The sequence below is a fragment of the Dicentrarchus labrax genome, unplaced genomic scaffold, assembly GCF_905237075.1.
Source record: "Dicentrarchus labrax unplaced genomic scaffold, dlabrax2021, whole genome shotgun sequence".
NCBI classification, from domain to species: domain Eukaryota; kingdom Metazoa; phylum Chordata; class Actinopteri; family Moronidae; genus Dicentrarchus; species Dicentrarchus labrax.
The window spans coordinates 7,704,998-7,729,887 of NW_026136706.1; the positions used below are offsets into that span (position 1 = coordinate 7,704,998).

A 24,890-nucleotide genomic window follows, 5' to 3' on the forward strand; every position below is an offset into this window, starting at 1 on the left:
CTTTGTTGTTTACTGCCTATTAAGTGTATGTGTAAACAGTTGACAGGCATGTGTGTAAATGTATGTGTGTACAGCGAATGTGAGAGGTGGTGGGCTGAGAGTTTACCATAGTTCACTGGAAAAGCTTTGTTTGAAAAACATGGATAATTGGCACAGATTGTTCTGAGTGAGAATGTGACCGTCTTTCAATATGCTTGCTAATCTGGAAGTGAAATATACAAGTTTGTGGGTCAGAGGTCCAGCAATCAGTTTAACATGCACATGTGCACACGGCTTCCTCATCGGTACATAACCATTGTAAAAGATATTGATGTTGTTGACGTGAGCCTGATTTATGTTGACTCTGTAAATCAAACCCTTACCTTTGGCTTTAATCCTGCTCTTTCATATTTTCAAGCTAAGGCTCCCAACAAATAAAGCAGTTACATGTAATGTCCAGCTTTCAAACAAGTCCGTACAAGTATAGTGATACAATTACACACACACACACACACACACACACACACACACACACACACACACACACACACACACACACACACACACACACGCACCATTGAAGCACCAGCATGTCTGGCCCGGCCACACCCTTTCTTCTCTCCATGCTGTCCCGTTGGGTGGTGTTAAGTTTCCTCCCGCACTGAAAACCTGCCCAGTACCAAAGATGTCATTGGTTATCTCAGCAAATAACTGCAACTCCACCGCCACCTCATTGGTCACTGGGGATGCCAGCACATCCATGATAGGTCGGAGATGCTCTCAACTGGTTTCAGGGTATTGATGACTGACAGAGGGCTTGGCATGGTGCAAGGTGATTCTCTAGGGAGCACATATCGATCAGGAAAGAGTAGACTGGATGATACACAGGAGGTTTTGATCTTGAGTTCAGATATCAAGCACAAATTGAGAATTGCTTTGGTTACATCAAAGTTGGAAGATTTTGTCATACTGAACTTTAAAGCCTTGCTGACTTGTTGTCTATAAAAATCTTGGTTTTTTTCTAACACACTGAAGCTAAAACGAGAGATCTTGTTCACCTTGCTGCTATGTCTTTATATAAACTAAATCAAACTTTCACACACCTACACATATAAAGCTCATGCTGCATCTCTTAATTGTACAAACAGAGCTGCCAGTTCGATGAATAATTAAACCTGCAAATATTATAAAGTATAATAAATAAAGTAGCATGTTGACAGTGTGTGATCACAGCATGCCATATTCCAATTAACGTCAAGGCTTTAAAGTTGGCAAAGATTTTGTTTGCATTCGTGCTTGTTTTATTTAGTGTTGTGTTGTCGGGTTATGCTACTGTTTGTGGGCAAGCTTCAATGTTGTTTACTTGTTTTGGAGAAATAATCTGATTGCACTAATACTAATACTATTTTTGCATGTCAAGCATGTTGATGCAGCGATATCGCTTTTTCTGTGTTTGTTCTGTGCTTCTGTACTACTTCACTGGATAATATAAAAATAAAGCAGCATACATGTTACAAGTTGTAGATGTAATGTAACATAAGGAATGTAACATAAACTGTTTTTGTCTCAGGCGCTTTAAGTTTTATTTGACTAGGTGCAAGGAGGGCTTGGCTCATACTGGTGACCTTTTTGTTTTAGGATGTTATATCTAACCCTGTGTGTTTGTGCAGTGTCTCTATGTGTAGTAGATTGTGACCGACACAGAGTGTGTGTATTTTGGGGCATATTGTTGTCTATGCTCTTCTCCTTCAACATCAGACACAACTTTTCTTTTTCTGTAGAAGACACGCACAGAGCACAAATACACAGTACACTATCAGCATTGCACTTACAATGAGCAAAATGTAGTGTTACTGTTCACATATACACAGTCAAAGTGGAAACACACACACACACACACACACACACACACACACACACACAAATACACACCGTAAGTCTGTATGCGTGTCAGCAAATCCCTGCTGCAAAACTCATGTTTCAGGGGGATTGTTTTTGCTCTCTGCTGCCATGTCTCATCATTTTAACCATGTGTGCAAATGTCTATGTTGTCATCTGTGTAGAGAAAATGTGTGCACAGATTTTCTCTGTTTATATGGATATGTGTATGAAGGACACTTCCTGTACACTTTGCTCCCACCACAGCACAAACTGTCCCTCTGATGATCTCTGGCTCTCTTAATCACACACATTTGATGTTTTTAGTGTTTTGCTAATGCTCTTACCGAATGTGTACAACTCTAAAACAGGCTTATTTCCCTAGTTTGCCAACACTACAAGCAACCAGCATGAAGTGAATTGCTGAGTGCAACAGTCAAGGCTGCAGTGTCCAGAAAGCTGATGTAACAAGTGTTCATGTGTCTTATTTGGATCAGAGATGACAGGGTATTTTGGCTGCTATCAAACGACTTTAAACAGTTTGGACCTTGAATTAATTATGTAATTGTACTATAAACAGATATTCTGAGAAGAAAATTACATGAATTTTCTATTTCCCCTAAGTCTTTTTTTCTTCTTTAATAACTCCCATAAGAGTTTGGGCTTTTAGCCGTGTTGAAGATCTCCAACTCAACACTGTAGTAAGAATTTTATTTTTTCCTGCCAAGTTTAACTCTGCAACCCTCAGAGACAAATCTGCTCTTGGGGTCAAAATCTTTATGGCACAGACACGCACATAGTTGCATGTTGTACACCGAGGCAAATTTTGGGACTAAGATGTTAATCTCTAGGGTAGGGAGTCTTAACTGTGGAAAGCAGAGACTCTGTACATATCTCTGTGGGAATCCTCCTTTTTTTGTGTTTTCATTTTTATAATTATTTACATAAAAAGGTGTGTATGTGTGTGTTGACCTGTCATTGCTATAGATGGTTCAGTATGTTTCTGATTCTATTTTGTTGTTCATATTTAGCCTGTGATTTAGCATGGTGGATTCTTTATTCCTGCATGTTCTTGACAAACTCTGCTTGTTTCTCCCATTCTTCCATCTTCTGTCTCTCCTCTTCCAGTGGACGTGAGCACAGCAGCGCTGCCCATGCAGGTGCCCCCCACCGCCACAGCCATTCTTCCCATGGACCTGCGCGTAGTGGACCACCCCCACCACCACCACCACCAGCAGCCCACCTTCGGCCTGGTTCCCCAACCCCACCCTACACCGCCCACCTCCACAGCTTGTCCCGCGTCCTCCGAGCCAGGCCGTGGGACAGTCATTAGTGAGTAGGGATTTCTGATTGTCACGGTTAAAAGTCGTATCCTGGCTATGTAATACAAACACGCCCCTCGACACAGATGCTCTGAATGATAAAGTCTTGAAAATCTCCTACAGACCACCAGGAGCAGCAGCTGCAGCAGGAGCTGGTAGCTCTCAAACACAAGCAGCAGCTCCAGAGACAGCTACTGATCGCTGAGTTCCAGAGGCAGCATGAACAGCTGTCGCGACAACATGAAGTCCAGCTGCAGGAACATATCAAGGTGTGTGTGTGTATGTGTGTGTGTGTGTGTGTGTGTGTGTGTATGTGTGTATGTGGATGAGGAGAGAGTCCTTCCCTGGATACAGATACTGTAAGACTGCACTCAGCAGAAACACACCTTGTGAAGGACAGGAGGAAGCATGTGCATGTGTACAGTTAAGTGATGTGTGTAATTTGATCTGGTAGCAGTATTTTGCTGCTTAGTCATCTCCATGGGAACCTAATAAACTGTCTGTGTGTGTGTGTGTGTGTGTGTGTGTGTGTATGTGTGTATGTATGTGTGTGTGTGTGTGTGTGTGTGTGTGTGTGTGTGTGTGTGTGTGTGTGTGTGTGTGTGTGTGTGTGTGTGTGTGTTTCAATTTTGATATGCGACTCACTTTGCTGAAAAGCCTCACTGGTGTTGCCACGACCACAAAATCAGCCAATAAGGACGATCAGTCTGGCATGAAAATAACTCTGATGTGTGTTCTCCAATCTGCTCAGTCTCCAGTTTAGAGTAGAGCTCATTATTAGACTGGTGATCAAATTATTGATTCTTTTTAGTAGGCCATGGCTGCACCTCTATCAGAACAATGTCTCCTCAGTTTTGATATGTTTTGCCCACCCTGTGCAGTGTCCCATCTTCTATGTCTCCTCTTACTCTTCCATCTTTCAGTGTTCTTGTCTTCCTCTCTGCCAGCACCAACAGGATTTACTGGCACTCAAGCACCAACAGGAGCTGTTGGAGCACCAAAGGAAGATGGAGCACCAGCGTCACGAGCAGGAGATGGAGAAGCAGCAGCGGGAGTACAAACTCCAACAGCTCAAAAACAAGGACAGGGGTCAGGAGAGTAAGTAGCACCTGCTAGTGAATTTGATTGTTTCAAGAAAAAGATTGAACCTTACCTTTTGTAACAACATTGGGCGGCTGTAGTAACAAAAACTCCCATTCTGTTAAAGCAGAACAATATTTCAATGCCTTCATTTTACATGGCATCTAAAAATTTTATTATGCTGTGATGAAAATGTAGTGAGTTGCTAAGACCACTGGCATACCTAGAGCGAATTTATTGAATAACATGTAAAGTGAGATGCTTGAGATCAGTTACGAGTGTTAGTGGGTCTGCATTCCTGTGGTTCAGAGGTGTCAAGCTCTAAATGAAGCTGTCATGTTTGACTTAGCATATATTCCCTCTCCATCTCCTGAACGCTACCAACATCTGTCGTAACTGTGCTGAAGCACTGTGTCATTTTATCACAGCAGGTGTAAGAGAGTCTTGGTCCTTCCAGACCCTCTGTCACAGCACCTGTCCTTTTGGCCCAGCAGTCAGAACAGCCTGACCTCACACCTTTACCGCAGGGAATATCAGAGTGGGACGGCCAAGACAAGGCGAAAGGAGCAAGACATTCAAGTGCCCTTGTTTTTGTAATGTGTTCTTTGTCATTTACTTTTGCTTCCTTCTAAAGGATGATTTGCTCATTTCAACTTGGGTCTTATTTTTATGACTTTGGCCATCATTGCATCTTTTATGATACCACTGTACTCGCCAAACTGCTGGCTGAGATCTGGGAACACGGTGACATTTATACAACTTTCTACTGTCAGATGATAGACAGGTTGTTAAGAAGCTGACAGTTTAGCCTTATTATCTACTACTCTTATATACTCTTATAATATTTATCATCAGGATTTTAGAGCACTGGTGATACCTGTATTGTCAGGAGCTGCTCTTGCTGCAGAGTGCTCTCACAAATAATGCTGTCCTGATGTTAATACTAAAACAACCTCTGACACAATTACATAATTTTTTGGCAGGAGGAAATGTTTGGAGCTGTTCTTTGAGCTGTGTCAAATTGCTTCTCTTCTTACTGTAATTGTTTTATACCACCCAAATACAAGGTGGCATGAAAGACTTGAGTTATTATAGAAAGCACTTTGAATTGTCATGTTGTTGAAAAAGGCTAAATACATAAACCCTTACTGAATATGTTGCTTAATTTAAGATTTGAATAGCTTTAAAAATGTGGTAAAGGTGCTTCTTTCCAACATTCTGATGTCTGTTTGTAGAATTGTAGTGTAAATAGCCTGGTTATATTCTGGAAATGGATACTTCTATGCTATTGAGAAGAAAATGAAGAAAATGGCGTAAACCTGTATGTCAGTGCATGTAGTTACAAAGTTCACATTAGTACGACGAGACATGCAATAATGAAGACAATAACAACTGAGATATTTCCTCATTAATTCATGTAGTAAAGTTAATCAGTCTATCAAGATTGATCATTGTTAGTTTGGCTGTAAAATGCTCTGATGTGGGTTGTTTTTGGCAGGCTTTGATGTGGTATTTCAGCAGAAATCCTTTTGGATATAGTTAATGGTGGACGCACATTTGGAACCATGATTTTTTTTGCCATTAAAGTCCTTTTCCTCAACTATTCTCTGCTGGGCAAAGTGAGCCTACAGTTTGACGTCTATGGAAAGAGCATTGGGTTGTAAACAGAGGGCGCTTTGTTAAGTACTGCAATAAATTGCATAGAAGGCAGTCTCATAAAAGCCAATTTGCTTCAGCGGCTAAGCGGATATATTGGGATGTCAGCACTTCCAGATGCACCATGATTTAGAGAGCATATATTAGTTGTATTTACCACTTTCTCCCTCAGGCTTGACACATCACCTGTTATTACTCACGCTGTCACATTCTTAGAAAAACACACCTCGACTGTTTTTTCTGTATTCTCAAAACATATTTTTTTTGCCCCCTTTATTGCTCCCCTCGTTCTATTCCTCATTTTTTCTCTCGGTTTCTTATTCTCTCTCTCTCGGCCACATCTCCCTCCCTGGACAATGTGTTTGTAGCTACAGAATGAGGGTGGTAATTGAGCAGAGACTGGGAGCTGAGTGGAACTCATGATGTGCTGCTTTTGAGGAGTTAAACAGCACTGCTGTCGTCTCTGTGGAATTTCAGTGAAAATCTGATGCAAGATTGTGCTCCCTGTATGTAGGTAGAAACCCATTATCTGTCGAAAAGTAGATGAATGTTGTTATAATCCTCACGTTAGTGTCACAGATTGTACAGGAGGGAACAGTACAGTAGAGGCCTTGAACCACAAACTTCTCCAGAAATGCAATACTGAAGGAAGTGTTAGTAAGGGGCAATAAATAGAGTAGAGTTATGTGGAAAAGTGTACAAACATTTGGTTACTGAACTTCCCATGTCTTTCTGTATCTCTGTCTATGTTAGGTGCAGTCGCCAGTACAGAGGTTAAGATGCGACTTCAGGAGTTTGTCCTGAACAAGAAGAAAGCCCTGGCTCAGCGAAACCTAAACCACTGTCTGCCCAGCGACCCACGCTTTTGGTATGGGTGAGTGTCACAGCCCACCACTACAGAACCACTTATGGCTTTGGGATGTGACTGGTTGTACGCCAGTGAAGGATTTATGTGATATTAAGTGAAAATTCAAGTTTATCTCAGTAGACAATTTAAATTTACATAGGATTTGTAAAATAGATTTAATGTTGGTTTGATGTGTAAGAAATAAACAGGCACAAGAGAAGAAAAAGAAGAAAGGTTAAATAGAAGAAACATTCCACACTGATGAAACCTTATATTTCTGAGCTATTTTTCCATTTTTGTGAGCCTTTTAGTTTTTGCCTTTTCTCATCTAAGCAAAAAAAAAATGCCACACTGGGAAAATATCAAACATAAAAGGCACAATGATGAGCGACATAAAAAGTCGCACATCATTGTGCCTTTGCAGACATGGTGGTGTTTTGAGCCCCTGTTGTGTGGATGTTCCTCTGTGCGTAAGAAGTTACCAACATCAACATTAGCGTCTCTGAGAGTCCTTGCCAGTTGCCTCTGAGTAAAACTTAAAAGAAAATGTTGAAGGCTTTTTTTGTCTATATTTGTAGCCCTTGATTGGCAACTGGTTCTCTTTTAGGTATGTTTGTGTGTGCGTGTGTTTGAAGTGGGCACAGAGAAAAGACAATGGCACCTCTCCTGCGCTTTAAATATTTGAAGAGGCTTTAAGCAGTCAAACATTTCTGCCAAAGCGGGAGATGATAGAGGAATCTAAAGAGTGTGCCATCAGTGAGGGAAATGGCTTTCTGTCACTGTCACCACCAACACCAGCTCTCCCATTTCTTTAGTCTCTTTCCTGTTTGCTTTCTCCTCAGTTCTTCCAAACATTTTATCCTTCTTCAGCCTCATATTTCCTCTCATCCTGCATCTATCACCTTCCCCATTCCTGTCTCTATGTATTTTCACACTGTCTCTTTTTCTACATTCTTGTCAACACTGTGTCCTTTAAAGTGTTGACCTTGGGGAAGGAGATGGAAGCTGTCTTTGTCACTAGACCTTTTGTGTGTGTGTCTAAGGAAAGTCTGGTATGGTAAAGTAGGTAGATGAAGTATGTATAATATGACCTTGGCAAGCATACATGGAGCCAGACCTCACTTGATATATTGCACGTTATAATGGTGTATTTAACATTTTTTTAAATATTTTTTTCTTGTAGAAAAACCCAGCACAGCTCTTTGGACCAGAGCTCTCCTCCCCAGACAGCATTGTCAGCGTACAACCACCCGATGCTGGGCACATACGACTCAAAAGATGACTTCCCTCTCCGCAAAACAGGTACAGAATGGTGTCATGGTTTTGCTGAGGTATAGTTACTTTCGCACATCCATATTCCTCCACCTCTTAAAACCAGCCGCCTATTGCATGTCTGGAAGGGCGCCCTAATCTTCCTTTTCTCTGCATTAGCAATTGAAATGGCTTATTGGGTTTCAAAAGTCAGGCACATGAACCAGGAGTCAGCCACTGGAGGATTAAAAGGAGCCCCTGAAGTCTTTTGAACCATTCTAATGTAAATTAGCGTGAATGGATGGTGAGTGGAACCACTCTAAATCAGAATATTAGAAAATCTTAAATTCACTAAAAGAAACAAATGTGTTAAAGGAATAGTTATACATTTTGGGAAATACGTCAGGTAGCTTTATTGCTGAGAGTTAGATGGAAGATTGATACCGCTCATATTTGTGCGGTAAATGTGTAGCTGTAGTCTGGAGCCTGTTACCTTAGTTAAGCATGAAGACTGGAAAGAGCTAGCCCGGCTCTGTCAAAAGGTAACACAGGTTGCCTTGAAGCACCTCTAAAGCTCATAAATGAACATGTTGTATCTTGTTTGTCTATAATACGTACAGAAACCAAACTGACAATTTGAGAGCTTGACAGGAGGTTGTGTGTTGGACTATTTTGTTTTTGTGGTCCCAGCCAAGAAACAGCCATAAATAGTACTAAAAGTTTTTTTTTTCCTGCTTTAAAGGTCTTACAATGAATGAAAGTGGAAACAGTTCAAGGTTACTTACTTTCATTCAGCCTTTTGCTTTATCATCAGGTGTTTTTGATAAGTAAAAGAGATTTTGTTTTTCAGAAGCCAGTTGGCTATTTTCCTTTCACACTGATATTGACTAACACATTCAGGCAGGCTCCTTCACAGACGTCATAGATCATACTGTTCAACAAAACAACCCTTGAATACTCTGAGAAGTGTCCTGAGAAGCACGTAAAAAACACAGTTCCTGCCTTTTGGATGCATCAGACTGTTATTTCTCCGTCCTTCTGTCCATGTCAAGTACGGCCAAGGCTGTGATTGTTCACTTAGCGTCAGCAGCTGCTTTGGCAGTATTGCTGCCTGCTTTCACAGCTGGAGGCCAAGCTCTGTGTACTCTCCACTCCTGCCCACCTGCTGTGAGCTGGAGGAAGGAATGATTTATCCTGGCACACAACCTGAGACGGCAAGTTTCAACTTTCAGGGACACTCAAATGTAATTCAGGAATTTCTTGGGGTGCCATTGGTGCTGAAAAATATTCACAACACAACTTAGTTTCACAGTTCAGAACCAAAGTACATCAGGCACTATCACTGTGAATATGTAAAAAAGAAAATTTTCAGGAAAAATTTTGTTTGAGATTTGAAGGCAGCGTTCTTTGTCTTTGTGTCAGTTGTGAGGAAAGGCAGAGAGGGAATACTGACATGTGCGCGCATATGGCACGGCTGTTGAGGAACTGTTGTGTCAACAGTGAGGAGACATAGATCAGATTAGACTGGCAGACAGAGAGATGAACTGTGCTCAACAGGAAGTGAGTGACAGTGGTCACCACAGTTGTGCGCCGCTCTGACGACTGGAGCTGTCACGCATGACGTTTTTGCCTGTGGTGACCCATTTTAGTGATGTATGCATGTAAACTGAAAAAAAATTACGTTAAAAAGCAAGGCCAGGCGTACAGTATATTACAACAGGGGTTCATTGTTCAAGTCTGTGAGGCTTTGTGATAGTGACTCTGAGAACACAGAGGGCCACTTTGAATGCTGTGGCAGGAAGTCTGTTAGGCCTTCATGACAGACGCTGACCCCCTTTTCTCCCCCACTCTTTCGCTCACTGAATCACACACACATTCCCATGCCACACTGTGCACTGAACATTTAAATCCTGCAGGATGTCCATAAAAAGTATAACATTTCCATGTTAACCACTTCCAGGTATTTGACTAAACCAAACTCATTGGTAAAAGCCTCGTGTTTTATACATCTAATCTTTGGTTTGAAACTTCACACTGTTTACTGGATGCCACTGATTTTAAAAATCACCTCCAGGAGAAGGCCTCATTAGTTGTAACAATCAGTCTATCTGTCTGCCTACAGTATGTCCTTCTAACATATCTACTGTACCTAATGTGTCAACACCATATGATATTTCTGGGAAGCTGCATTGATGAGTTTCAGCAAACTACTCTATTGATTTCCATAAATCTCTCTCCCTCTCCACACATTCCTTGGAAGAGCAGCATGGCTTCCCCCAGCATGACTCTTGCAGCTCGGGACTCCCATCTGTCAAAACAGATGAGCAACTGATCAATATGTTTTGTATCAGAGAACCAGTTTCGTCCTCCACTCCCTATTTAAATATTAAGCACCACTTATTGAGACGTTTAATCTGGTATTGATATGTCATCAGACAGTTGGGAATAGGGACATTACTTAGTTTTGTACAGTTTTAATGGCTAGAAGTGTAAAAGTGGATTGGAGAGCGACCTTGAAAGATTTTTTTTGTCTCAAGCAGCATTGTGTAATAAGAGATTAGAGAAACACTGAAGCCACAATGCAGCACACGTCATCAGGACATTGTAAAGTGAAAATACAGTGCTACCTTGTTTTCATGGATCTTTCATGGTGTGTTAATTCACTTCCTTGTCTTAAAAGCCATTTTGGCCACCCAAGGCTAGTGTGGAAATTTCTTTTTTAATGTTGCAGTTATAATGCCAGGACTGTGGGTAATTTTGTACCTCAACAATGAGGGCCCTCACAGAAGAAAACATGTTATTGCCTGACAACACTGGATTCACAGTTACACTAGTCAGAATATGCAAGGAAGCCTGAAAAACTTTCAAAAATGCATTGCATTTTTTGGGCCGTCAACATCCGAAAGTGGGACTGTGAAGATTGCAGTGTGTCCACCTTTGCATTGCTTCTGTTGTGCATATTTGTATGGGAAAAATAACTAAGGTGAAAGGGTCAACAACAAAAATGAAAAGAACTTATGCCAGGGGAAAAGAGAAATGGGGATTTAGAGGGCGGGAGAGAGAGGACAGAGTGGATGGAGGTGAAGGAGGGAGGATGGGCTACAGTAAAATGCCAGCATCAGCAGTAAAACCAGTCTGGGCCCTCTGCAGTGAGTGTGTTCGCACGTGTCCACACTGGTGTGCTTTTGCCCAGTCGGCATTAACACCCTTCAAAGTCACTGCGTCCTGAGGTGAACACCCCTGTGGCGACCAGTGCCCAGCAAACACACACCCCAACTTCACCCTCCTTCTCTTTCTCCTTTACTGTCCTCCTAACCTCCCAATAACCTTCCATGTATCCTTCTATCTAGTCTCCCTCCACTTCTCCTTTTAGCCGTCCATTTCTTAATGACTCAGGATACACAAACACAACCTTGACCAACCCCTGTCCTCCATTCCACCATCTTTGTGTCCCTTGTCTCTCCTTTCCTGGCTACCCACCAAATTGTCCACAGTTTCTGTCACCTTTGCAGCCCACTGTCAGTAGATCCTCACAGTGGAGGCTAATAATGTTTCCTGTGATACCTGGTTAATACTTGGAAAGCATAACAAAACGGAAATGTCAAATGTTTGTTTATGGGTTAGCATGTGTATAGTCAGAGATGATTGAGTCTTAACTTTAGATGTTGGCAATTCCAACACCATGGGTCATGTTAGGGCTGGTCTGACTATAATAAGCATAGTTATGATGTCATCTAATTTGAGTAAAATTTTCAGCACCACAGTTCATTTACTTTCCTCGTCATTAGCAAAATGAAAGGGTTATCATTTAGGGATGTTCGAAGCACTTAAAAGCACTTTGAGAATTAAATAGGCATAAAATAATGTTTTTTGAAATGTTAGTTTGGCGCATGATTACTACAATCTCCGTTGGCAAATGACAACATTCATGTAACATGCATTAACTCAACTAACACCAAATGCTTTTTGTAACATACCAGAAAATAATGGAGAAAAGCAGATTTTCAGTTGTATTTTTTTTCTATCATATTATAATAATTATGGCAATAATTGTGGCACTTGGAAACTACTTAAATTCCCTGTGCAGTTGACTAAAATTGAACTTGACTGCACTATGTTCCTCTCATAGTCCCTCTCATGCTGTCTTCTCCAGTTCAGCTAATGCATAGCATTTTATCCTGACCCACCCCATTCCTCTTAACAAAGACTTTGGAAGAGTGCCCTCTACTTAGAAGAAGCTCTTTTTTAAATAATTGAGTTTCATAAGTTCAGCAGTATGTTCCCCTTAAAATTGAAAGTGCATTTGAAAAAGTACTTAGACATTATAGATTCACAATAGGTCATCTCAGCCCCACTGACCAGGAGGTATATAGAGTGCTTGAAGTACATGAGAACTTTGTGTAGCTTCATCCTACCTTGATTAGCATCCCCGGCTACAGGGAGCCAGGGCCAAGGGTTTTGTTATGACCCTAAATAAGTCTTTTAACAATAAATCGCTACAGTACACAAAGGCGAATCAATTGCTTCCACTTGGCTGTACCAAAACGTCCCAGCTCCTTGTCTGAGGCTAATGAACTTGGCGTGGTCTCTTTGATACGAGGTCGTGGGACGAGCATAGGGTCAACTATTGGTCAACCATCCAGCTTCAACTAATTGAACGGAAGGAAACCAGTGGAGGAGGGAATAAAGCTGCCCGTGTCTGGGGTAGTCTGGTAGAGAGACACCAAAGCAAGATTGGCCAGAAAAGGTCAGGTCCTATCCCTGACCCTGACAAGATTCCCAGAACACTCTGAATGCTTGCCTCTTCTCCCTCTAGCCTTCATGTAGCATTTGCCTGTACAACTCTACATGAAAATCCAAAATATAGAACCAGTCACGCACATACCCATACAAACAAACATGGAGTCCCACACTGGCAGTTTTTTTTTTTTTTTTGTAATTGAAAGTGTCTGGAAACAAGCAGTGTTCATTAGCAGAGCATGGAGGCAGCATCATTAAGCGCGGGGTCAAGAAAGCTGCCAGTTGGCTGCTTCCCCTCTTGTTGCAGCGCTTCCCACTGTCACATGATGATGGCTAACCTCAGCTCCTGAGTCTGTGAGCCAACACATACAGTGTAGCCTATAGGGACGAGCTCATTAGCCCCGCTACATGCCCGCGAACAAGCTCCCACTTGTGCAGCCCAGCAATCTACCACAAAGCTGAGTGCCAGAACGACCGTTTAGAGAGAATCTGTAATTTTCACATTTATGGAGCTAATTTGAGGTGTAACACATTAATATTTTTAGATTGGGTGGCCCAGTTGGAAATCAAATACTTAACCCATCGCTAAGCTCTGTCCTTTTAGTCCACTGTCCATTTACCTGTAATATGGGGTGGGATAAGCCACATTTGATGGCAAAAACATATATACATATATGGCAAAAACTAATAACAACACATCTTTTCTCCAAAGTCCATCTTAATTACTTTTTATTTTTCTCTTACTTTAGGCTGAACCTTCTCCATATTTTGAGTAAATCCTTCATCATCTCCCTGTTCTCTTTCTTACTTCTCAGCGTCTGAGCCCAACCTAAAGCTTCGTTCCCGGCTAAAGCAGAAGGTGACCGAGCGCCGCAGTAGCCCTCTGCTCCGGAGGAAAGATGGCCCCATCACTACTGCCAAGAAGCGCTCCCTAGACGTGGCTGGTGAGCTCTCACTGGATTTCTTCTGTTTTAGTTTGGTATCATGATTCAGATGTGCTGAATCAGATTTTCAGTTCTTTGTTAAACAAGTGGAAACGATTAAAATATCCCCTTTCCAGCCCATATAACATCAATAATTGGATTTTGCCTAGCAACATGAATTTTGATCTAAAACTGTTAATTGAATTAAATACAATCATCATTCACTTTGGTGAGGTTTGGATGTAAAAAAAACAAAACAAATTGAAATTAAATTAAATTATAAATGCATCCCCAAAGGGCTATAACAAAATAAGGTCAAGAAATAATAGTGTCATGTTTCATCTCACAAAGCAGATTGGCCCCGGACAGCATGTTAGAAACATCTAATGTCTGTGCTGTGTATGTTCTAGAGTCTGCATGCAACAGTGCACCAGGCTCAGGTCCCAGCTCCCCTAACAACAGCTCCAGTAACATCCCCAGTGAGAACGGTGTCACCATCTCCAGCAGCCCAGGAGAGGTAACCAACATGGCTGCCAGTGTGTGCATGTGTATGACTGTATATGCACGTGTGTGTGTGTGTGTGTGTGTGTGTGTGTGTGTGTGTGTGTGTGTGTGTGTGTGTGTGTGTGTGTGTGTGTGTGTGTGTGTGTGTGTGTGTGTGTGTGTGTGTGTGTGTGTGAAAAGGAGGCGAAGTAAAGCACTGTATCTAACACTGTGTCTACTTTGTGTATAAGCTCTGTGAGTATTTACTGTAATGTTGTGTGGTTGTGTGTTTTCAGGCCTCCCTGCTTCAGAGGTTGGCTGCAAGGGAAGGTTCAGTTAGCCAGCTCTCTCTCTACACCTCCCCTTCTCTGCCCAACATCACCCTGGGACTGCCAGCTACAGGCCCTGCTAGCACTGTGAGTACAGTAAATGCACAATATTGTAATGAAGCATTACTAATTACTCCAAAGAATATTTAGTTTTTCAAACCATGCACCCAAAATGTACCTTTGTATCTTTAATGGTTTTCTGCCTTCTTAGTTTACTACAGAGAATAATAATAGGTTCATTAAAATCAGCACTCACTAGTCTATGCACTACAGAGTAGGCCAGTCTATACTGTTGTCATTTATGCATAGAAAAATTAAAAAAGGGAAAGCTGTTTTTGGCATGAAGATGCCTTACTGTACATGTCTCTCTCTCTCCCCCCTCTGATTCCCTTTCTCCATCTTACTCCCATTCTGTCTCATTTGACCTTTCTTTGTCTTTGTCCATCTGCCTCTCTATGTGTCTGCCTCTTTCCTTCTCTATCCTCGTGTCTCAATGTCTGTCTCTCTTTATAGTTGGTATCGGGACACCAAGATGGTGAGAGTCGTCTGGCATTGCCTGCGCTACAGCAGGGCATTCCTCTGACCCCTCCATTCCTGCCCACTGCCCACCTGCCCTCCTACTTGGCATCTTCAGCTCTGGACAGGGAGGGAGCTGGAGGGGGTACGGCTGGTCACAACCCCCTCCTCCAACACATGGTGCTGCTGGAGCAGGGCCACAATCCAATGGGTCAGTATTAGTACCTATAAATGAGTATAGTATAAGCACAGTATAATTTTATGTTATTGACTTGCATAGTTATTTTTAAGCTAAAAAGCACAACTCTTAGATGGAATTTGACCTGTACCTTTTCTACTTATTCTCTTTTTTTTATTTTTTGTGACCTGTGATTCATTTTTGTAAGCTTTGCAACCAAATTAGTGACAAGAGGTCTTATTTATAGGGATTATCAGAACATTCAAGGCTACACACAACAGACTCTATGGGGAATCATAATTATGATGTATCACACTTTTTTCCCCTCGTAAAAGGGAAAGTGAAAAGGAAGATAAATGTACCCAAACTGTCTAGTTATAATCTCCTTTGTTGAAAATTTGATTTAAATGTATAATATGCAATTTCTGCATCTAGGGATCCCTCATATCAAAACAATAACAAAAGACGTAGTTTGATGACATTGTGATGGATCATTGGAGATGTTGTCTTCATTGTTAAACAACCGCCATTGCCAATAAAAATATATCTGATGTGACTCAGACAGAAGTTGTTCATGGACAAGGTTTATTATTGTAAAGTTTTATTCAAGTTATGTTTAGGTTTAGTCACGTTTGCAGATGGTCTTGCCTCAGCAACTATAGGCAAGTAACTTACATTACCTAAATAAAATGAGGTATTTCTCTGGGATTGAATGTTGTGATAAACATTTGGGATAAAGTAAGTACACAACGGGCAAGACTACAGAAATAAGACATAGCTTATTAAAAAAAAATGCTTATAATGTTCTCCTGTGACCACTCTGTGTTTACCACAGTGGGTCTGGCTGGCCTCCCAATACCATCACCCTCGGTCTCCAAACTTGCACGGGGCCACCGTCCCCTTGGAAGAACCCAGTCAGCCCCTCTGCCCCAGCAGCAATGTGGCCAGGCCCAGGCCCTGCAGCAACTGGTGGTCCAGCAGCAGCACCAGCAGTTCTTGGAGAAACACAAACAACAGTTCCAACAGCAGCAGCAGCAGCACATCATCAACAAGGTAGCTCAGTGTGTGTGTGTGTGTGTGTGTGTGTGTGTGTGTGTGTGTGTGTGTGTGTGTGTGTGTGTGTGTGTGTTTGCATTGGTACCATACAGCACATCTGTGTGTGTGTGTCCATGTATGTGTCAGGAATGGTATCTAAGGTAACATTTGAACAGTCGTGGTATTGCAGCCAGATATATGTGTGCATGTGTATGTTGGTACAAGTGTGTTTAGGAGTTTGCACATGTGTGTGTAGGACTATTTGTAATTTACATGATGCTGATTTGGTTAATGTCTGTAAATCCTGTCTTTGCTCCAAGAGAAGGATGAATCAGCCTGCAATCAGCAAGTCTTCTAGCAAGTCTTTCTTGTCTGTGTTCGTGTATCCCTACTTCCCCCTGTCACCCTGGCAACTGTGCTCTAGAGGAAGCTGCCTCCATATATGGTCACACAGGAAGTGTGACTCACTGCATCATTGGGGAAGTGTGTGTGTGTGTGTGTGTGTGTGTGTGTGTGTGTGTGTGTGTGTGTGTGTGTGTGTGTGTGTGTGTGTGTGTGTGTGTGTGTGTGTGTGTGTGTGTGTGTGTGTGTGTGTGTGCACAAGGTGATGAGGGGATTTGCAGCATTATAAGGTCATTGTAGAGAGGGAGACGGTTGTTTGTGTTTGCGTGTGCATCCGTGTGTGTGTGTGTGTATGTGTGCTAAAATTCCTGTAGGATTAAGCTCCATTAACTTGTGCTGTTGTGCTGATGGTGACTCCCTCTTCCCTCGAGACAAGTCCAGCTTAGGTGTAAAACCAGGATATTTTCATGTTAGTTTGTGTTAATGCTCTTTTCCAGGCAGCTTGAAATAAGTATTGTGACTAATGAGTTTGCATTACATATTAAAAAATAGAAAATGTATTTGGGCTGGAATTTTGTAACATGACATTTTTTCTTTGGTTTAGGTTGTAGGTACGGTATATGATGCACTGAACTCCAAAATCAAAAAAGGGCAAGTCTAATTATTGTGGGCATCTTCTGGCCCTATGATTTAAATTCATTGTGTTAGGGAAGGAATCCTTTTTCACACATCAAACAGGATTCCTTACTTAATTCAGTGTATCAAATCACAGACCACTCAATGTAGATTTGTGTTAATTAATACATTTATGGGAGACAATCCAGTTGGATAATAACCAGATAATTCATCACTGCACAACACATATCTACAGTACCTAATCTAGAGCTCCAAACAAGTAATGTTGGATCATGAAATACAAGTAATGTTTGTAATTTCCTTTAAAAAGAGAAGAAAAGAAGGAAAGAAAACACAATCTTTCTGACACAGAGAGTATTGAGCAGACAGCAAGTGCAGTATCACATGGACGAAAGATGTTTTCACAGATAACAAAGGGAAATCCTTTGGCCCTTTCCCAAACAATGCTTTAATTTAATTTGGACAAATTAAAGGTGTATAGTATTTAGAAATGCTAACCAAATGCGTAAACCACCATCATCAACATAATTACTACCACTGTAAGCTCCTCCAATCTGTTTTAAAGCTGCTCACGTTCTGTTCGATCACTGAGAGAATCTGCACCTAACAGGTATAAAAACATATTCCCTGCACTTCCTCTTTACTTTATCAGCAGTTACATTAACCTGCACTCTGCAATAATAATATAACCCTGAGATATTTATGAATATGGTCATGCTGGAACGGTGGCACAGAGGGTCACCCATTTACCTCTCAGAAAACAGGGACAGGTTTGATCCTACTGGCCAGCTGAGGCCTGTAGAGTTTGTGTGTTAGTGTGGTTTCATCTAGCTGCTCTGGTTTCCTCCCAGATAGCCTGTAGCAGGTTTGAATAATTTATATTTGTCTTTGGAGTTAGTGCGTCCAGAGTGTGCTTTATCTCCTGCTTAATCGTTTCCTTACACATACTTGAAGCATTTCCTGATACACAAGTTGGAATTATCACAATTTACCACTGTCTTCTTCAGGCAAGTTGGTTCTTTTTTAAATTAAAGTGTTCAATTAACTTGACAAGTTGAAGGTGTTGCTGTGGAGACACAGAGAGGATGGTGGTTGTTCAGTTAACTGTGGCCAGACAACATTGTGTATAGCTCGAAAAGTTAAATTACCTTAAATAATTTCATTTCAACAATGTAACCCATACTCCAAATATCACCTGGAATATGTAAGGAACTCACTGACTTACTCACTGAGATAAGTCGGGCAGCGTAACCTGCTTCATTCAGTGGTTTGTCAGCATTAAGCCAAACCTTTGTGTTTATCGAAAGCAAAAATCAGTGAATAACCTTGAATGAGTGAGTTGTGTAATAGTGGCACAGAAGATGCACAGTCAAAGCATTGGCACCGTAACCTGGCAACTTATTAATGTCGTTATTTAGTGCACTGCAAAAAAAAGGTTCTGACAGTGGCATCTACAGACACCTAAATGCAGCCATCTCAAATACTTGCTTTTCCCTAAGTTGCAAAGATCCAGCTCGCTGACATATGGCTGGTCTACAATCACTGGAAATACACCCAGGAGTCCCATTCTTACAAAATGTAATATAAATAAATTACATGTCCCCAGCTAGTTCTTACTTTGTTTTGTCAGCAGAATGCAAAATGGTGAAGTACCCCCAAGAAATAATATTGATTGCTGCATAATAAAGTCAGGTTCTGGAAAACAATACACTTGCAAAACACTTTCTATTTACCATGAGAAAGTATAACAGCATGTGTCTGCTGAATGAATTTAATACCAGTTTTTATTATAGAGATAATAAAAAAATAGACCATCACGGGCAGTATGTATGAGTTTAGTATCACAAACTATCCTTACAAATGTCCCAGTGGTATGGTATGGTGTTTTAAAGATTATTTTTTTGAGCTTTTTATTGCCTTTATTTGATAGAAGCAGCTGAAGAGTGACAGGAAAGTTGGGAGAAAGAAAGAGGATGACATGCAGCAAAGGGCCCTGGGTTGGAAGCCTTTGTACACGGGGCACATGCTCAACCAGGTGAGCTACCAGGGCGACCCGTGTTTAGTTTCGTTGATCTATCCTGTTCACCATTGGACATCCACCACTTTGTAAAACATGAATCATCCGCGACCTTCCATCCTTTCCTTGTTCACATTTTTTTAGTCGAGTCAGCAATGAAAAGGGGCCCTTCCTGCTAACCTAAAAGTTGGCTTTAACAGTCAGACATGTTGGCAGCAGAGAAAGAATCTTGAAACGGTTCCAACCCGAGCCTGTTGCCTACCATTAATTACCTGAGACAGCAAAGACAAATTCTGGGGTGTACTCACTTACATGATATTGTTGTGGAAGTGTGTGACACAGACAGATAGTGACAAGAGTCAACTAGTGTCAAGTGTTTGTGTATACAACCGCCTTCCCTTCTCCACCTCCTGTTCTTTCTGTATTCCAGCTGGTTCAACAGGCTTATGTAGTGTCTGCCCCCCTCATGGTTCACATCCCAGCAACTATTTTCTCTGTTTAAAAATGAGGTCTGGAAGGGGAGAAAGAGAGAGCAAAGCAAGAGAGAAAGGAAGAGTGAGAATCAGAGTAGCAGGAGTGGATGAGTGTTTTGAGTTTGTTTGGAGAAGAGGGACTGGGATGAGGCAAGAGCCTGCTCTCTGACGTCAATGGACTGTTCCCTGGGCAATATGCCAGCCAAGTGTCTGTGTGTGTGTCTGTGTGTGTGTGTGTGTGTGTGTGTGTGTGTGTGTGTGTGTGTGTGTGTGTGTGTGTGTGTGTGTGTGTGTGTGTCCCATGCACAAACAGTGGTCCACTCCAATCATGACCTACACATCAAGGTTGAGGTCTTTGACGACAGGGACAGGGACAGGGACAGCTGCCACAACAAGATTCCCACAATCACTCTTCTACAATTCTTCCTCTCTTTGTCCCTCATGTTCTTTGCTCAGTTGTGTCCTCTTGTTCAGGCCCAGGCATAGTAAAGTTTGTAAGTAAGTAAGTATGTAAATATATTTAAAATAAAGTAGGCTAATGGGAATTATTTGTGGAGTTTTTTAACAAATAAATAACCCATCAGAGTTCAGAGTACAAGTCTGGTTTATCTCCCTGTGTACAGAAAGTACAAGCACTTGGCTAATGTTAGCTTTTGTTTGGTTAAACATAAGGTCATTTTACAATGTTTTATTTTGTGCTCCAACCCATCAGTCAGCTATTTTTGGAATGAAAAACATCTTCAGTTGACCAGCATGTGTTAAAGCCATGTATCAGACATTGTTGTCCCTGATGTTCTCTCAGTTAATAGGGCAGGTTTTCTTTTCTCTCCCCACTTTTCTCATGTTGTTGAGGCTAAAGTTTTGTTTTTGTCTTATTGGGTTCTGGTTTCCTAAAGTTTTTTCTGATATTATGATCAGTCTTTTTTTTTCTCAGTTTTCCAGCCTCAAATATCTAAGACATATATAATAATTTTATATTATTTCATTGTGCCCACCCTCTGAAACAAAAACTGTCCTCTTGGCAGTATATAACATTTTTCATTTTATACATGGTTCTCTGTGTCCAATTCTGCTGTTTGCAGTCACTGGTTCTTTTTCTTTTCTCTTCCTATATCCCATACCAATATCAGTTCATTCTTCAATAGTGACCTGACACAGTTTTCACCTGAGAGTGTTCCAGCATAACCCAGTGGAAATCTGAGCAATGCACTGTGAAACATCTCACCTTAACTTCTATTTTTTTGTCCCCCAGATCATGTCCAAGCCCAGTGATCAGGTCTCGAGTGCAAGCTCCAGCGCCTCAGGGCCAGTCAGGCAGCACCAAAGTCACCCCGAGGAAACAGAAGAGGAACTCAGGGAGCACCAAGGGCTCTCCTCCTCCTCCTCGTCCTCCTCCTCTACGTCTGTGCAGGAGACGGGGCCTCTGCGAGGGCTGGTCATCAAGCAGGAGCCCCCAGACCCCCAAGAGCAGGAGGAGAGGGAGCAGAGAGAGAGACAAGCCGAGAAGGACTTCCTGTTCCGGCAGGTAAGGATGCAGTGTGGAGGAGGTGAGGACAAGGAGGAGTACAGGGAGATCAAGTACACTATGGAGGAATCTCACTTGTTTTAAGGAAAATTGATGAGAATTATCTGACAGCAGTGACAGATGGAGCCAGCAGTGACTGACTGAAACATTACACTCTACATTCGATCCTTCCTGACAGTCTGTCCAGCCCACTCTTCGGCATATTTTAAGCTGTATTAACATGTCTTCTCCCAAATCATGCAAAAAATACTTACACATGTTCTACTAATGCAAGAGTAGTGTCTTTTCTGTGAATGGCTTGGGGCTTGTGTGCCTCCTCCACACTACTCCCTAACACGACTCCATATGGACAATCACATTCTCGTGCATTCAACACACTCTACACCCACACAAAAACACTCCATTGCACACAATGTCTCCGAATTTGAATCACTTGTCCATGGGTGCATACAACATACATTCTCTATCTGTATATTGCTCGATATCTGTGGGCACACACACACACACACACACGCACACCCATACTCAGTCAGGACACCATGTCCTCATCTGTCTAGCCCATCCCTGCTGTCCGCTCAGCCAAATTCAATCAGGCACTCCTCTCATTGTCGCCATGGCGCCCATAGTGTAAGCAGACACGCCCATCAGAATTGAACAACAGGACTGCTTGGTGAGACTCTTTTGAGTGGAAAGATCCCCCACATATTTCCAATGTCCACGTTTCCAAGTGCCTACATGGGACACTTTCAAATGAAATCATTATTAAGTACTCGTTACAAAAATTGATTTCTCACTTTGCTTGCTGTATGGTAAGCAGTTTGATGGATTATTATTTGGCTAGTGTTCTAGGCAGCTCCCTTTATAGTTACATGAAGAAAGAAATCGTTATGTAAAGTCAAGTTGGGATTAAAGTGGTTATATATTTATTATTATTTTTATATATTTTTTTTGTATTATATTATTTATTAATAGTATCCATTATCTATACAGCTTTAAGTACAGCCTTTTTAACCGAAGGTATACATGAAAGGTATTTTAAAACCTGCAGGTTAATAACATGTCATTTAAACATACGACAGATATCGTACCATATTTATGGTATTTATTTTGGTGGTACTGTACAGAACAAAATAGCAGTAAGTCACTGTGTAACACAAAAAAACTCCTGTGAATTCAGCTTATATTGTGTATTACAGCCGCTTGGAATTTACTAGTATCTAGTGCCATCTTCTGGCAAGAGAAAGATATTGCACTCCAGCATACATACAGTCCATTTAACTGTGTCTGTACTTGTGTGTGTAAGCAGCAGGCTCTGCTGCTAGAGCAGCAGCGGATCCACCAGTTAAGGAACTACCAAGCCTCTCTGGAAGCAGCCGGGTTATCAGTCAGCTTTGCCGGGCACCGCCCCCTCTCCAGGGCTCAGTCCTCTCCAGCCTCCGCCTCCTTCCCCATGGTAGTACAGGAGCCGGCTGCCAAACCTCGATTTACAACAGGTCTGTTGAAAATGTATAATATCATGAGTCTTACACATACACATAAACACTGCAGCTAAATATGAAGATGTTGCTTTTTCATTGATGTGAGTACCACTCTGACACAGCGATCGATCATAGCGTAGAGCAGCAAACAGCAATCCAGAAACACACTTTCATTCTGCTGATTGCAGGTTAGAAGAAACCACACACCATGATGAGCCATCAAATAATGGCTGTGTACATGCACAAGGCTGTTGCTTGGTATTCTTGGCCCCTTCATGACATAACCCTCTACAAGTATAATTTACTGTAACATCACCTAATCCTCTCCACATGACCTTTTGTTTATGATGAAGCAGGTGCCATAGATAATCACACCATTAGACTTGTGGTGTGATTATAGGAATCTTGTTGTGACAACCGTTCCTGTTCTTGTCAAATATATACAATTACTCAGTGTGTGTTTGTGTGTGGTGGAATGTGTGTTTTGCAGGTCTGGTGTATGACTCTTTGATGCAGAAGCACCAGTGTATGTGTGGGAACACAACCAGTCATCCAGAGCACGCTGGCCGCATCCAGAGTATCTGGTCCCGATTACAAGAAACAGGCCTCAGGGCGCACTGCGAGGTAAGGCCACAGTTACGTTTGACCACAGGTATGGCCCAATGGACATAACATTATAAGACATAGTGTTGGATAGATACAATACATATAAAATAATAGATAAAATATAAATTACACTATGTACGCTTCATTTCTCCATCTTCCTGTAAAATCATTGAATGTTGTTATATTATGGGACATGCACTGTATCATACCGGTGGAGAGAAACTGATAAGTACCTGGCATTCAAAGGTAAATTATCCTTTCAGTCATTGAATGTTAACTGTGAGAAGACCGAGACTAAAAATAAGAATAAACAGCATTATTATTTAAGAGTAGTACATAATATAACTTGCATTGTTTCTATACAGATGCGACCATAACAATATTTTCTTTACACCTGTGTGAACAGCATTATTATTAACGTGTCAGTGGTGATTTTGTCTTATCCTCTGTGTACTCACTGTATACTGTTGTTTCTTTCTGTTAAAAAACATTAAAATAAAATACTTTTACCTCAAAGGTTAAGAATGTACAACATGCCACTCTTAAACTCTGAAGTGCAGGTTGTTATGATGATCAAAAGGGGGCAGTGTGTGGCCATTTTCTCTTGACATTTGGCTTTACCAATAAAATCAATGCATTTTGGAGGTAATGGCTTTAAAATGAACCAGTTTCACCTCCTAAATTCTGATTTACACATGCAGACACCATTGGACCTCCCTATGTGCACTACTTCTTCCTGAGTGCGGGACATGGTATCCCGGACTTATAACATCGTGACTACCTTCTTCCAGCACTTCACTGTGTCTCTGGGAGTTTTAACCAAAGGCATTTTTTTTTCTCTCTCCATCTTGTCTATTTCCATCTGCGTGTTCTCCTCTATCTTACTCTGTGACCAGTGTATCCGAGGTAGGAAGGCCTCACTGGAGGAGTTACAGACGGTCCACTCTGAAGCCCATGTCCTGCTGTACGGAACCAACCCACTGCGGCAGAAACTAGACTGTAAGACACAAAATAACACAGTCGCTCATTACAAACTAACCTGAGTGCCAGCCATGCTGTTGTCTACCTGCTTATTCATAATAAGTCTACTGAAACATGGAAGCTTTAACACTGTAATAAATGAATGCTGAGACACTGTAAATAGTAATAGTAATAACACAGTATTTTACACACAGGTTACAAGCAGACAACACAATGTACTTATCAATCTGCATGTATACATGCTACATAAGGCAGACTAGATCTGAGTCTAAGAATCTGCAGCGTCTGCTAAAGGAATCTGCTTTAATGCTTAAACCGTGCCATGGCAAAAGGTCCAATCTAATAAAGTCCTGGAGGTGTTACGATATGGTGAGGACCCGCTGAAGCTTGTTAACTAAAAGTCGCACAGGCTGCTTAGTCACTTAGGTCTGGCCTTTGTGGCTTAAAGTGCAGGTGTAGCTGAGGCTGTCTCTGTGTGTGTATGTGCGAGTGTATGTTCAAAAACCTAATGGGCAAACCCCAGTGGTCATCTTAGCTTTCATTCCAGTGGAGACATAAATTCCCCTTGTTATTACTGTTTACACAGGAGAATTACCAGACACTCCTGTGTAAGGC

General features: G+C 41.6%; 1 protein-coding gene across 9 annotated transcripts in view; it reads left to right on the forward strand.

Annotated features, from left to right (window-relative positions):
• Window positions 1-24,890, forward strand: part of hdac4 (histone deacetylase 4) — a 119,528-nt gene that overhangs the window by 63,066 nt on the left and 31,572 nt on the right. For 6 of the 9 annotated variants that reach the window (XR_007885260.1, XM_051404416.1, XM_051404420.1 and 3 more), the window contains 14 exons: window positions 2,986-3,189; window positions 3,303-3,448; window positions 4,103-4,277; window positions 6,669-6,789; window positions 7,946-8,064; window positions 13,569-13,697; window positions 14,087-14,193; window positions 14,456-14,575; window positions 15,002-15,215; window positions 16,018-16,235; window positions 20,938-21,210; window positions 22,514-22,703; window positions 23,179-23,312; window positions 24,191-24,293. Coding sequence is in view for 8 of the 9 variants with exons in the window: in XM_051404416.1 (XP_051260376.1) it covers window positions 2,986-3,189; window positions 3,303-3,448; window positions 4,103-4,277; window positions 6,669-6,789; window positions 7,946-8,064; window positions 13,569-13,697; window positions 14,087-14,193; window positions 14,456-14,575; window positions 15,002-15,215; window positions 16,018-16,235; window positions 20,938-21,210; window positions 22,514-22,703; window positions 23,179-23,312; window positions 24,191-24,293 (2,253 nt within the window). In the remaining variant the exon portion in view is untranslated. The remainder of the gene's footprint in view (window positions 1-2,985; window positions 3,190-3,302; window positions 3,449-4,102; window positions 4,278-6,668; window positions 6,790-7,945; window positions 8,065-13,568; window positions 13,698-14,086; window positions 14,194-14,455; window positions 14,576-15,001; window positions 15,216-16,017; window positions 16,236-20,937; window positions 21,211-22,513; window positions 22,704-23,178; window positions 23,313-24,190; window positions 24,294-24,890) is intronic. The other 3 variants (XM_051404417.1, XM_051404418.1, XM_051404419.1) reach the window with 3 other exon arrangements.